The sequence below is a fragment of the Furipterus horrens genome, unplaced genomic scaffold (assembly GCF_987537825.1).
Source record: "Furipterus horrens unplaced genomic scaffold, mFurHor1.1.pri manual_scaffold_6, whole genome shotgun sequence".
NCBI classification, from domain to species: domain Eukaryota; kingdom Metazoa; phylum Chordata; class Mammalia; order Chiroptera; family Furipteridae; genus Furipterus; species Furipterus horrens.
Genome location: NW_028327176.1, coordinates 65809008 through 65821759, shown reverse-complemented (window position 1 = coordinate 65821759; position 12752 = coordinate 65809008). Strand labels below are relative to the sequence as shown.

At 39.7% G+C, this 12752-nt stretch overlaps 1 protein-coding gene across 3 annotated transcripts in view; it reads left to right on the top strand.

Moving 5' to 3' along the window:
• Nucleotides 1-12752, top strand: part of SUCLG1 (succinate-CoA ligase GDP/ADP-forming subunit alpha) — a 140877-nt gene that overhangs the window by 20154 nt on the left and 107971 nt on the right. For all 3 annotated transcript variants that reach the window (XM_090281610.1, XM_090281611.1, XM_090281613.1), the window contains exons 4-5: nt 8987-9199; nt 9344-9401. In XM_090281610.1, the coding sequence (XP_090137736.1) occupies nt 8987-9199; nt 9344-9401 (271 nt within the window). The remainder of the gene's footprint in view (nt 1-8986; nt 9200-9343; nt 9402-12752) is intronic.

The following is a 12752-nucleotide window of genomic DNA, read 5'->3' as shown; positions in this document are numbered from 1 at the left end:
TCCTTGAATCGTGATTTTTCTCCCTAAGATTACCCTCCTTGTCATTAAAGGGACTGCATTAAGTCCATTTTTAATTTATCCTGTCCATTTGCATAAACACAAGAGCAGCAAATGATCACTTATGATCTTCAGTTCTGCTTTGCTGGAACTTACACAAGGAACATTTAGGGTGACCTTCAGTCTGACCTTCAGGGCACAGAAGCTGAGCCATGTACCTGCCATTCAGCCTTGCCTGTAAACACCTGTCTTTTCCAAGTCCTTCAGGTTTTCCATTTTGCCTTAGCGTCCCTTCTAGCCATCTTTCAGGAAAACAACCTTCATTCCTTCCCTGGAAAGATTGTTGTGGACCACACAACCAACCAAGGTACCAGGCCTTTTTTTCTCGTGTGTTTTTATTGCCTTCGAAAGACAGTCCTAGTTCCTCAGCGCTTTTTGGTGATGACCAGAGCACAAGCCTGTCTCCTTTACGCTTGACACTCCAGTCAAAGTCTTGGTCAAAAAAACCTCTATTAACAACTGGTCTTATTAGTTTTATGTATGGTACTTTATGTCATTACTTACTTCTTCAGAATGCCAAATTCTGGAGGGAAAAGATAGGGAGAAAAATATACAGTGTGAAGGAAAGTCCTTGTCCTTCTAATATTCACTAAAATTGCATTTCCATTATTTATATATATATTTCCCCCCACTAAAAATTTGTTTGTTTGATTTTTTATTACAGTTGTCCCACTTTTTCCCTACTGCTTCCTCGCACCCTGCCCACCCCTTCTCCCAGGCAGTCCCCACCTAGTTGTCCATGTCCAAGGGTCATTTATACATGTTCTTTGACTAGACCTTTCCCCTTTTTACCCCTTCTCTCCCTCCCCCCTCCCCCCTTGTCATTGTTAGTCTACTCCTTGTTTACATATCTCTGGTTCAATTTTGCTCATTTGTTTGCATTGTTCATTAGTCTCCTGTAACAGGTGATAGCATAAGGTATTTTTCTTTCATTGCCTGGCTTATTTCGCTAAGCATAGTTCTCTCTAGTTCCGTCCATGTTGTTGCAAATGGTAGGAGTTCCTTCTTTCTTTCTGCTACATAGTACGCCATTGTGTAAATGTACCACAGTTTTTTGATCCACTCATCTACAAATGGGCACTTAGGTTGTTTCCAGCACTTGGCTATTGAAATATTGCTGCTATGAACATAGGGATGCATAGGTTCTTTTGTATTGGGGTTTCAGGATTTTTCGGATATACTCTTAGCAATGGAATTGCTGGTTCAAAAGGCAGTTCCATTTTTAGTTTTTTGAGGAAATTCCAAACTGTTTTCCATAGTGGCTGCACCAGTCTGCATTCCACCAACAGTGCAGTAGGATTCCCATTTCTTCACATCCTCGCCAGCACTTGTTGTTTGTTGATTTGTTGAAGATGACGATTATGACTGGTGTGAGGTGGTATCTCATTGTGGTTTTTATTTGCATCTCTCTGATGGCTAGTGATGTTGGGCATTCTTTCCTATGTCTAGGACCCTCTGTATATCCTCTTTGGGGAAGTGTTTGTTAAGGTCCTTTGCCCATTTTTTAATTGGGTTGTCTGTCTTCTTGTTGTTGAGTCATATAAGTTCTTTATATATTTTGGAGTTCAATCCCTTGTCTGAGGTATCATTGGCAAATATATTTTCCTATACGGTTGGTTCCCTTTTCATCTTGCTGATGTTTTCTTTTGCTGAGCAGAAGAAACTCTTTAGTTTGATATAGTCCCATTTGTTTATTCTTTCCTTTATTTCCCCTGCCTTAGGGGATATATCAGTGAAAATGTTGCTACGTGGGATATCTGAAATTTTCCTACCTCTAGGAAAATTTCGTCTAGGACTTTTATGGTGCCACGGCTTACATTTAAGTCTTTGATCTATCTTGAGTTTATTCTGGTGTACGGTGTAATTTGGTGGTCTAGTTTCATTTTTTTACATGTCCCTGTCCAGTTCTGCCAACACCATTTGTTGAAGAGGCTCTTCTCACTTCATTTTATGTTCCTTCCCCCTTTGTCAAATATTAGTTGACCATATAGACCTGGAAAACTCTGACTCCAAAAAACCTCCGCTGCCTTGCGGCATACCTCTTCAGGGGAAAGGCTAAGGGAGTAAACCCCGACAGAAAATCCGGAGCCGAAGTCCCTAAGGCGGTTTGACGTTGTAGTCAATACCGGCAACTCCTGCAGCGCACCTGAACCCAAGCTGTATCGACTCTGTCTTTCCCTTGGACCCTTCAGCTGCGAAGAGAGGGGGGGTCTGCTGCATGGGCAACAGCAGACCCTCCATATTACCCTGCCCAGGCTCTGTAGCTTCAGCGTCATCACAAGATGTCGATTCAACACGGGAGGAGACAGATACCATGTCACTCCCGAGTCGGACTGCACAGCCATTCTCGGCGGTGCAGATAGACTCTTAAGAAGCTACACCATCGTCTCTCGAGACGGATGGCTGCCGACGACGATATAGACCTGGATTTATATCTGGGCTCTCTATTCTGTACCATTGATCTATATGTCTGTTCTTATGCTATTACCAGATTGTTTTGATTACAGTGGCCTTGTAGTATAGTTTGATATCAGGTATTGTGAGTCCTCCTACTGTGTTCTTCTTCCTCAAGATTGCTGTGGCTATTTGGGCTCTTTTTTGATTCCATATAAATTTTTGAAGTATTTGTTCAAGGTCTGTGAAATATGTCATTGGTATTTTAATAGAGATTGCATTGAATCTGTAAATTGGGTAGTATGGACATTTTAATGATGTTGATTCTTTCCATCCAAGAACATGGTATATGCTTCCATTTATTTGTATCTTCTTTAATTTCTTTCTTCAGGGTTATGTAGTTTTCTGAGTACAGGTCTTTTACTTCTTTGGTTAAGTTTATCCCTAGGTACTTTATTTTTCTTGTTGCTATGGTAAATGAGATTTTTCTTTTAGTTTCTATTTCTGATGTTTTATTGTTGGTGTACAGAAATGCCTTTGATTTCTGAATATTGACTTTGTACCCTGCTGTTTTGCTCAATTCACTTACTAGGTTGAATAGTTTTTTCATGGAGTCTATAGGGTTTTCTATTTATACTATCATGTCGTCTGCAAATAATGACAGTTTTACTTTCTGTTTTCCAATTTGGATGCCTTTTATTTCTTTTTCTTGTCTGATTGCTGTGGCTAGAACTTCCAAGACTATGTTGAATAGGAGTGGAGAGAGTGGACATCCTTGTCTTGTTCCTGACCTGAGGGGGAATGTTTTCAGTTTTTGTCCATTGAGTATGATGTTGGCTTCAGGTTTCTCATATATGGCCTTTATTATGTTGAGGTATGTTCCCTCTATTCCCATTTTGCTGAGTGTTTTTATCATAACTGGGTGTTGTACTTTGTCAAATGCTTTTTCAGCATCTATTGATATGATCTTGTGGTTTTTGTCTTTCATTTTGTTTAGGTGGTATATTACGTTTATTGATTTGTGAATATTAAACCATCCCTGCGTCCCTGGGATGAATCCCACTTGATCGTGGTACATAATCTTTCTAATGTGTTGCTGGATCTGGTTTGCCAATATTTTGTTGAGGATTTTAGCATCTATGTTCATCAGCGATATTGGCCAGAAGTTTTCTTTCTTCGTTGTGTCTTTACCTGGTTTTGGAATTGGGCTAATACTTGCTTCATAGAACAAGTTTGGGAGTCTTCCCTCTTCTTGGATTTTTTGTAACAGTCTGAGGAGGATAGGAGTTAGTTCTTTCCTAAATGTTTTGTAAAATTCTCCTGTGAAGCTGTCTGGTCCAGGGCTTTTGTGTACTGGGAGTTTTTTGAATACTGTTTCAATTTCACTAGTTGTTTTTGGTCTGTTCAGGCTTTCTGCTTCTTCTCGATTCAGTTTTGGAAGATTCTGTGTTTCCAGAAATTTGTCCATTTCATCTAGATTATCAAATTTCTTATGATACAATTGTTCGTAATAATTTCTTACAATCTTTTGTATTTCTGTGGTATCAGTAGTGATTTCTCCTCTTTCATTTTTGATTTTGTTTATTTGGGTCCTCTCTCTTTTTTTTTTGATGAGCCTAGTTAAAGGCTTGTCGATTTTGTTTATCTTTTCAAAGAACCAGCTTCTACTTTTGTTGATCTTTTGAATTGTTTGTTTAGTCTCTATGTCATTTAATTCTGCTCTGATCTTGATGATTTCCTTCCTTCTACTTGATCTGGGCTTTGTTTGTTGTTCTTCCTCTAGTTCTTGTAGCTATAGGGTTAAATTTTTTATTAGAGATTCTTCTATCCTTTTTAGGCAGGCCTGTATTTCTCTGAACTTTCCTCTCAGGACTGCTTTCGTTGTATCCCATAGGTTTTGGGTTGTTGTGTGTTCTTTATCATTAGTTTCCAGAAACTTTTTGATTTCTTCCTTGATGTCAGTGTTAACCCATTCATTATTTAATAGCGTGTTATTCATTCTCCATGAGTTTGAATGTTGTTGAGTTTTTTCCTTGAGGTTGATTTCCAATTTTAAGCCATTGTGATCTGAGAAGATGCTGGACATAATTTCAATTTTCTTGAATTTGTTGAGGCTTGTTTTGTGTCCAACCATGTGGTCTATCTTTGAAAATGTTCCATGTGCACTTGAGAAGAATGTATTTTGCTTCTTTGGGTTGAAAAGTTTTATATATTTTGACTAAGTCCATTTGATCTAGAGTGTTGTTCAGTGCCTCAATATCTTTGGTGTTTCTTTTCTTCGAAGATCTGTCCATTGTTGACAATGGTGTGTTAAAGTCCCTTACTATGAGTGTGTTGCTGTCTATATTCTTCCTGAAGTCTTTCAAAAATTTCCTTACATATTTGGGTGCTTCTAAGTTGGGTGCATATATGTTTACAAGTGTTATATCTTCTTGATGGATTTTTCCCTGAAATATTTGTCCTTCTTCATGTCTTTTTATGGCCTTTGCTGTGAAATCTGTTTTGTCTGATATAAGTATTGCTACCCCAGCTTTTTTTTTCATGTCCATTTGCTTGAAATACTTTTTTCCATCCCTTCACTTTCAGTCTGTGTAGATCTTTTATTCTAAGGTGGGTCTCTTGTAGACAGCATATATGTGGGTCATGCTTTCTAATCCATTCAGCTACCCTATGTCTTTTGATTGGAGCATTTAATCCATTTACATTTAAGGTTACTATCGATAGGTACTTATTCATTGTCATTTCCCCCCTTTGTACTTGTGTTCCTCTCTGTCTCTCTCTGTTTCTTCATCTTCTTAAAACAGATCCTTTAGCATCTCTTTCAATGCTGGTTTTGTGGAGATGTATTATTTAGCCTTCTTTTGTCATGGAAACTCCTTATTTCACTTTCTATTTTAAATGAGAGCCTTGCTGGGTAGAGTATTCTTGGTTGTAGGCCTTTGTTTTTCATTGCTTTCAATATTTTTTACCATTTCCTTCTGACTTGTAGTGTTTCTGCTGAGATATCTGATGATAGCCTTATTGGATCTCCCTTGTATGTTATTTGCTGTTTTTCTCTTGCTGCTTTTAGGATTCTGTCTTTGTCTCTGAATGTTGCCATTTTAATTATGCTGTGTCTTGAAGTGGGCCTGTTGGGGTTCATCTTCATTGGGACCCTCTGTGCTTCCTGGACTTGTGTGACTCTTTCTGTCATCATGTTAGGGAAGTTTTCTGTCATTAGGTTTTCAAACAGGTTTTCTATGCCTTGCTCCTCTTCTCCTTCTGGAATTCCTTTGGTGCAGATATTATTACGTTTCATGTTGTCCTGCAGATGTCTTAAAACCTCTTTATTCTTGTTCAGTCTTTTTTCATTTTGTTGCACTGTCTGGGAGTTTTTTTCTACGTTGTCCTCCATCTCGCTGATCCGATCATCTGCTTCCTCTAGCCTGTTTTTAATTCCTTCTAATGTGTTCTTCAATTCAGAGGTTGTATTCTCATTTCCTCCTGGCTCTTATTGTTAGCTTCTATGTCCTTTTTCATGCTGGTGTAATTCTCAGTAAGTTCCTTGTAGTTTCCCTGGAGTTCCTTGTAGTTTTCCTGGAGTTCTTTTTAGTTTTGCTTGAGCTCATGAGCTCATTGAGCTTCCCCATAATCTATGTTTTGAATTCCTTATCTGATAGTTTGCTTCCCTCTATTTCATTTAGCACTCCTTCTGGGGATTCTCTCTTTCCTTTCGATGGTTGGTTGTTTCTCTGTCTCCCTATTTTTGGGTCTCTTATTGTTTTTTGCTGCTTCCTAGATTGATCTGCACACCCTGGGTCTGCCTCTGGTGGTGTCAGATCGTGTACCAGTTTGGGCCTAGGCATGATGTTGAAGACAACCAGGGATCTACTGCCTTTGTCCGACTTCTTTAGTTGTTAACCTATTCAATCTGTGATTAGCTGTCAGGCTTAAGGACCTAGGGTGGGCCATCTTAATTCCTGTAGGCGGGGCTTTTGCTTCCCCTCAGGCTGATGCCATTGGGAGGGGAATGGTCTGCCTGCAGTACTGGGGATGAGTCAGCACTGGTACCCGGTCGGCTGCTCCCCCAGTTCTCCCCTCAAAGCCACCACACGAAATTCTCCCCAAGTGTCCCTAGTCCTCTATGCCTTCCCTCTGCTTGAGCCCAGGTTAAGTGGGGGCCAAAATATTTTTGTACGTGATCCGTTTAAGAGCTCTTTTTCTCCAGCTGTTTCTCTCTGGCTAGCAAGAAACCCTGTGGCTTTTCGCTTTTCTGTTGTTTTAGGCTGGGAAGCCCAGCTAGGGGTTTAGACCCTGCCCTTCTCAGGGGGAACTCCTGGCTGCTGAGCTGTTTCTCAGTCACTTCAGCTGGTACCCGTGGCAGCCCAGCCAGCCCTTTCACATCTCTGCACTTCCTACTGGTCACGTTGTGATGTAGCGGCCTTTTCTGTCTCTCCGTGGTTAGAAGACTTCCCTCCAGCTAGTGTTCAGTTGGTTATTCTAGATGATTTCCCCACAATTAAGTTGTGAATCCAGACTGGTCCTGGGAGGAAGTTAGTGTAGCTTCCACTTACTCCTCCACCATATTGGATCTGTTTCTAAAGTTTTGCATTTTTTTAAAGTACAAATTTACAGAATGCTAAATTCAAATTGAAGTCAATTTATACTTTGAATCCTAAGATGTAGGAAAAAACAAATATATTTTAATTTTTTATTTTAGTTTAAATTTGAAAATAGGGCATCTTATGTGTGTGTGTGCTTTGAGTGTGTTGTATTTTAAAGAGTTAAAAAAATTAAAAATCATGTGATCTATAGAAGACTCATTTAAAGTCCTTTTGCTTTAATTTCTTTTGTTTTTTCCTCCCCTTAAATTCTATTATAGCTGCCTTCATGACCTCAAAATATAGAGAGGAGCTGCTTTCATATTTCCTCTAGGTAGATTTGACTTTGTCATCAGCCTTTTTTTTTTTTTTTTTTTTTTGCCTGCTTTTAAAGAAAGTTTTTGTTACTAAGCAATTCATTTATTATTTATCATGATACAAACAGATATGCTATTTGGAATATTCTGTAAGTTTTTTGACAGATACTGTTTTATTTCTCACTTGTTGAGTTCTTACAATGAGCATCCTGAATGAATAGAATGGATATCTGTCATCCAATGTTACAGTCCAGGCTCTGACAGTATTTGTAGCTTTAAAAGGTAGAGAACTGTGGGATGTATATTTCATAAAATACCTCCATGCCTGTGATCTGACTTCTGGTCCCAGCCTACTTTTTATTTCTTTTTTTCTTCTTTTTCTATTACCACCTTGAACAGAGTTTTTTAAAAAATTATTTTTAACCCCTGGTATCATTTATGGATGATTCATCAGCATCCTTTGACCTTGTTCTCCTGTCATCGTTAAGATACCTCTTTTTATTAGGGATGCAGTACAGAATGCTGCTCAGTTTCTGAGAATGTGGAGAATCACTGTGTTTTATTTCTGCCCCCTTCTAGACATACCTGTATGTTATATAGCTTTGTATTTATATTAACCATTGTGAAATCCCATGGGACAGCCTTCCAAAAGGTTTTGATTTATATTGTGACTGAGTTACATTTTAACACTTGCAGGGAGGTAGCCTGCTCTAACTGAAATGAATGGACACTTGAAATCAGATAAACATAGGTTTGAATCTTGGTTCTGCCACTTTCTAGCTGTGTAACCTCATGCAAGTTATTTAATATCTTTTGGCCTCAGCATCTGAGCATGCAGGGTTGTGGTGAAGCCTTAACTGAGACCTGGATAGACCCCTCCCATAGAGTAGGTGTTGCTCTCTTGGAGAGTCAGAGATCACTGATAATCTTCAAGGAGCTTCCATTACAGTAGAAGAGACATGACCACATGTGGAAGTGGGAAGAAGGATACATTTGTATTGATATACATGGAGAGTATGTTAAGACCAAATGCAGGCTTGTGTCCATAGAGAGAAAAAGTACAGTCAAACTGATGGTCTTAAGTGGTTTGCATTGTGAGGGTGATGTAGTGTATATCCTAATGCTTATTTCACCCACATTCTTATTCTGTGGCCACTTATACATGTGCTTTATAGTTTATTGCTAATAAATGTGCAATTAGAGTAAAAATTATCAGCTAAACAGCATTTCAATTTTGCTATCTCTTATATTTATCAAGTGTAATATATTTTTAAACAGATGTTTGAGAGTCTAGATCCGAGGCTCAGGGACTTAATAGTTCTTTTTCTCCTGAGGAGGTACGGGTCTTTGTTACTGAATAGGTGATACAGTGTCTTATAAACAACAAAAATAAACCACAGGAATGAGGGGACAGAATGCAAATCAGACAGTGCTTTCAGGTTTACTGATATGCCATCGCCTGAGGGATGTCACAGAACCTTTAAATTCAGTGGCATTCCAAGGGGGCAGAGAAGAGGCTGTGAAGACGTCCCATCTCTCCTGGGGTATCCAAGACATTGTTAAAATCATGGTATTGAATTCATTTTTCAATGTTTATGACTTAACCAATAATAAAGTACTTCATGGTTAATGTTTCAGGCCAAAGAACAGACAGGAGCAACAGCTTCTGTCATTTACGTCCCTCCTCCTTTTGCTGCTGCTGCCATTAATGAAGCTGTTGAGGCGGAAGTGCCCTTGGTTGTGTGCATAACTGAAGGTATCCCACAGCAGGACATGGTACGGGTCAAGCACAAAATACTGCGCCAGGGAAAGACAAGGCTGATTGGGCCAAACTGCCCTGGAGTTATCAATGTGAGTTTTAAATAAATAAATAAATAACTAGATAACTAAATAAATACGCCTGGCTTTAGCCTCTCAGTGTACTTGTGTGTATGACCTATGAATTACGATTTTTTTTTTCCCACTTTTTTGAAACTATGGTTTACTTTTCTTCAGCCTGGAGAATGTAAAATTGGTATCATGCCTGGCCACATCCACAAGAAAGGAAGAATTGGTGAGTATGTTTTCTATAGGTTAAAAAAAAAATTCTTTGCCATAAGCTTAGAACTCAAAAAGGGAATTTGTGACTGTAAGTCAAATTCATTTTAATTGCCAGGGTAATTTTATAGTGAATCAATGTTATATTTCTATATCCTAAATTAAATGAGTTTGAGAAGCCAAAGTTATTCTGTGGACTCAATGAAGATATTTTGGGGGAGAAGACTCTTCCTGCCCAGATACCATGGATTCTTCCATGTGTTTGCGTGTATCAATAGTTAATTTCATTTTATTGCTAAGTAGTATTCTGTATGTAATCATATCACAATTTGTTCATTCTCCCATTGATGAACATTTGCATTGTTTCTAGGTTTGAGCCATAAATAAGGCTAAAGTGAATGTACAGGTCTTTTTGTGGATATGTTTTCCTTTCTCTTGGGTACAATACCTAGGAATGGAATTTCTAAGTAATAGGGTTGAAGTATGTTCAACTTTTTAAGAAATTGCAAAATAATTATGCAAAGTGGCTGGTCATTTTTTCCTTCCCACTGTCAGTGTTTGAGTATTACAGTTGTTCCACATCTTCACGATTATTTAGTATTGTCAGTCTTTAATTTTAGCCATTCTACTGGGAGTGAAATGGTGTCTTGTTATGGTTTTGAATTTCCCTGATTACCAATAATGTAGAGCACCTTTTCATGTAGTTATTGGCTATTTATATGTCTTTTGTGAATTACCTGTTCAAATTTTTTGCACATTTTTTATTAGATTGTGTTTTTATTGTTGATTATTGGGCATTCTATAAAAGTTCTGGATATGTTCTTTGTCAGATATGTGAATATTTTTATTGTTGGTTTTTCTGTGTCCTAGCCTATAGTATAGTTTCCCTCTTGGATATGACAAACTTTCTCAAAATGTTTTGGGAAAATTATATTGCTACTTGTTTATTTCTAAAAGTAATAACCAAATTAACATTTCAAAGCCCATTATGCCTGTTATTATACTCTTCACATCTAACTTTCACTAAGCTATACTGTTTCTGCACAATAATAGATGGTTACAGTAATTTATCTATAAGCCATTACTATCAATAGTGCTGACGGCCATCATAGAGACCTAGACAGACAGATACGCTGCGTCTCCCTCCACAACTAAGAAGGAATACAACTACCTCAAAACTAGAGACAACCAGAAGTTCCAGAAAATCAAGCTGCATGGAAGTCCAACAAACAAAGATATAAAGAAGAAATATCCAGACAGGTAGGAGGGGCAGAGCCAGGGCAGAGAGGACCCGGTGTGGTGGCAGCAGCATCAGCAGCGGCAGGCCAGCGGAAAGTGCAGTCACATGTTTTAAAAAGTCAGGAGTGCTCCCAGCACCAGACCAGACCGCGAAGCTCACTGTCCCAGCACTGGTGAAAATAGAGCTTCATTGCTTCTGACTGTGCAGACCAGTGGGGGTTGGGGCGGAGGCAGAAACTGCCGGTCTCAGCAGAGTCCGCTTGTTTGAGGGGCCCCCATGGTCCTGGAACATCCGAAGACCCACCCACTCTGGGAATGGCGGCTGGGGTGGCAGATAGAGGGGCACCAGTCTGGTGCGGAAGTGGGAGAGGCACCTGGAAAAGGGGTGAGTGCTGGGCAGGCAGCATTGTTCCCTGTTGAACGCCTCCCCCACATACAGCGCCACTACGTGGTGAAACAGGTCGCTCTGTACTGACGAATCTCTAAGGTTCCTCCCCTTACAATGTAACAGGAGCGACAGCTCTACCTGGGATGTGGAGGCAAACAAACACAGGAGCCTGTCAGAATGAGGAGACAGAGAGGCCTGGCCCAAAAGGGGAAATGGATCAAGGTTTCAGTGGGAGAACTAAGTGACGAGGAAACAGCCAACTTAACTGATGAGGAGATAGACAACCTAACAGATATAGAATTCAAAACACTGGTGATAAAGATGCTCACAGGCTTGACAGATATGCTTGACTATGGCAAACACATAAGAGAAGAAGCAAGGGCTATGCTAAGTGAAATGAAGGAAAATTCACACAAAACCAATGGTGAAGGGAAGGAAACCGGGGTTCAAATCAATGATTTGGAACATAAGGGAGAACAAAGCAGTCAACCAGTGCAGAATGAGGAAGCAAGAATTGAAAAAAATGAGGAAAACTTCCCAAATTTTGCAAAGGAGATGGACATACAGGTCCAGGAAGCATAGAGGGTTCTAGGTGAGCTGGACCCAGAGGGAACCACACAAGAACGCATCATGACTGAGATACCAAGTGTGAAAGATAAAGACAGAGTCCTGGGGGCAGCAAGAGAGAGGTGGAGAGTTGCCTACAGAGGGGTGCCTATAGGACTATCAGCTGATTTATCAGAGGACACTTTGCAGGCAGGAAGGGACTGGCAAGCAGTATTCAATGTGATGAAAGGCAGCCTGCAACCAGGACTACTGTATCCAGCAAGGCTATCATTTGGAATGGAAGGGCAGATGAAGTACTTCCCAGACAAGGTGAAGCTAAAGGAGTTCATCATCACCAAGCCATTATTATATGAAATGTCAAAGGGACTTACTTAAGAAAAAGAAGATCAAAACTATGAACACTAAAATGACAACAAACTCACAACTATCAGCTACTGAATCTAAAAAATAAAAACAAAATCCACCTACCCAAACAAGAATAGGAACAGAATCAGGTATGGGGATTATTTGGAGGGTTATCAGCTGGGAGGGGTAAGGGTAGAAATGAAGAAGTGGTGCCCGGACTAAGAAGCATAATTGGTTGGTACAGAACAGACAGGGGGATGTTAAGAATAATATAGGAAAGGGTGAAGCCAAAGAACTTATATGCACGACCCATGGACATGAACTAAGAGGGGTGGAGTTGCTGGAGGGAAGAGGGGTACTGGGCAGAGGGGAGCAAAGGGGGAAAAAAATTGGAACTACTCTAACAACATAATCAGTAAAATATAATTTAAAAAAATAGAGTATGTGTTACTACAAAGTTTTTAAGAAGGTGTGGAGAGAAAATATGATTATATGCACTGTCTATTTCTGTTTTGATACCAGTGCTAATGTCCTCAGAAGCCTGAGGATGGATATACAGTCTCCTCACAGGGTTTCCACTGAACTCGTGGCGGTGGGGCAGGGCTAATTACCAGCTTCCATAGATGAAAGTCCCAATTGCCTACTGGGCCTTTCCTTTCACCTTCTTGGCAGGTGTGTTGGGTGCTTCATTATAGCCTTGTAAATGTGGAAGCCTAGCATTCCTCTCTGGCCTTTGCTCATGTGAATGGGGGTGGAGGTACAATTTTTTTCTAGTCTTTAATTGGTATGGAGTGGTTATTGCCTAAAAGTTTTCTGTTTTACTATGCT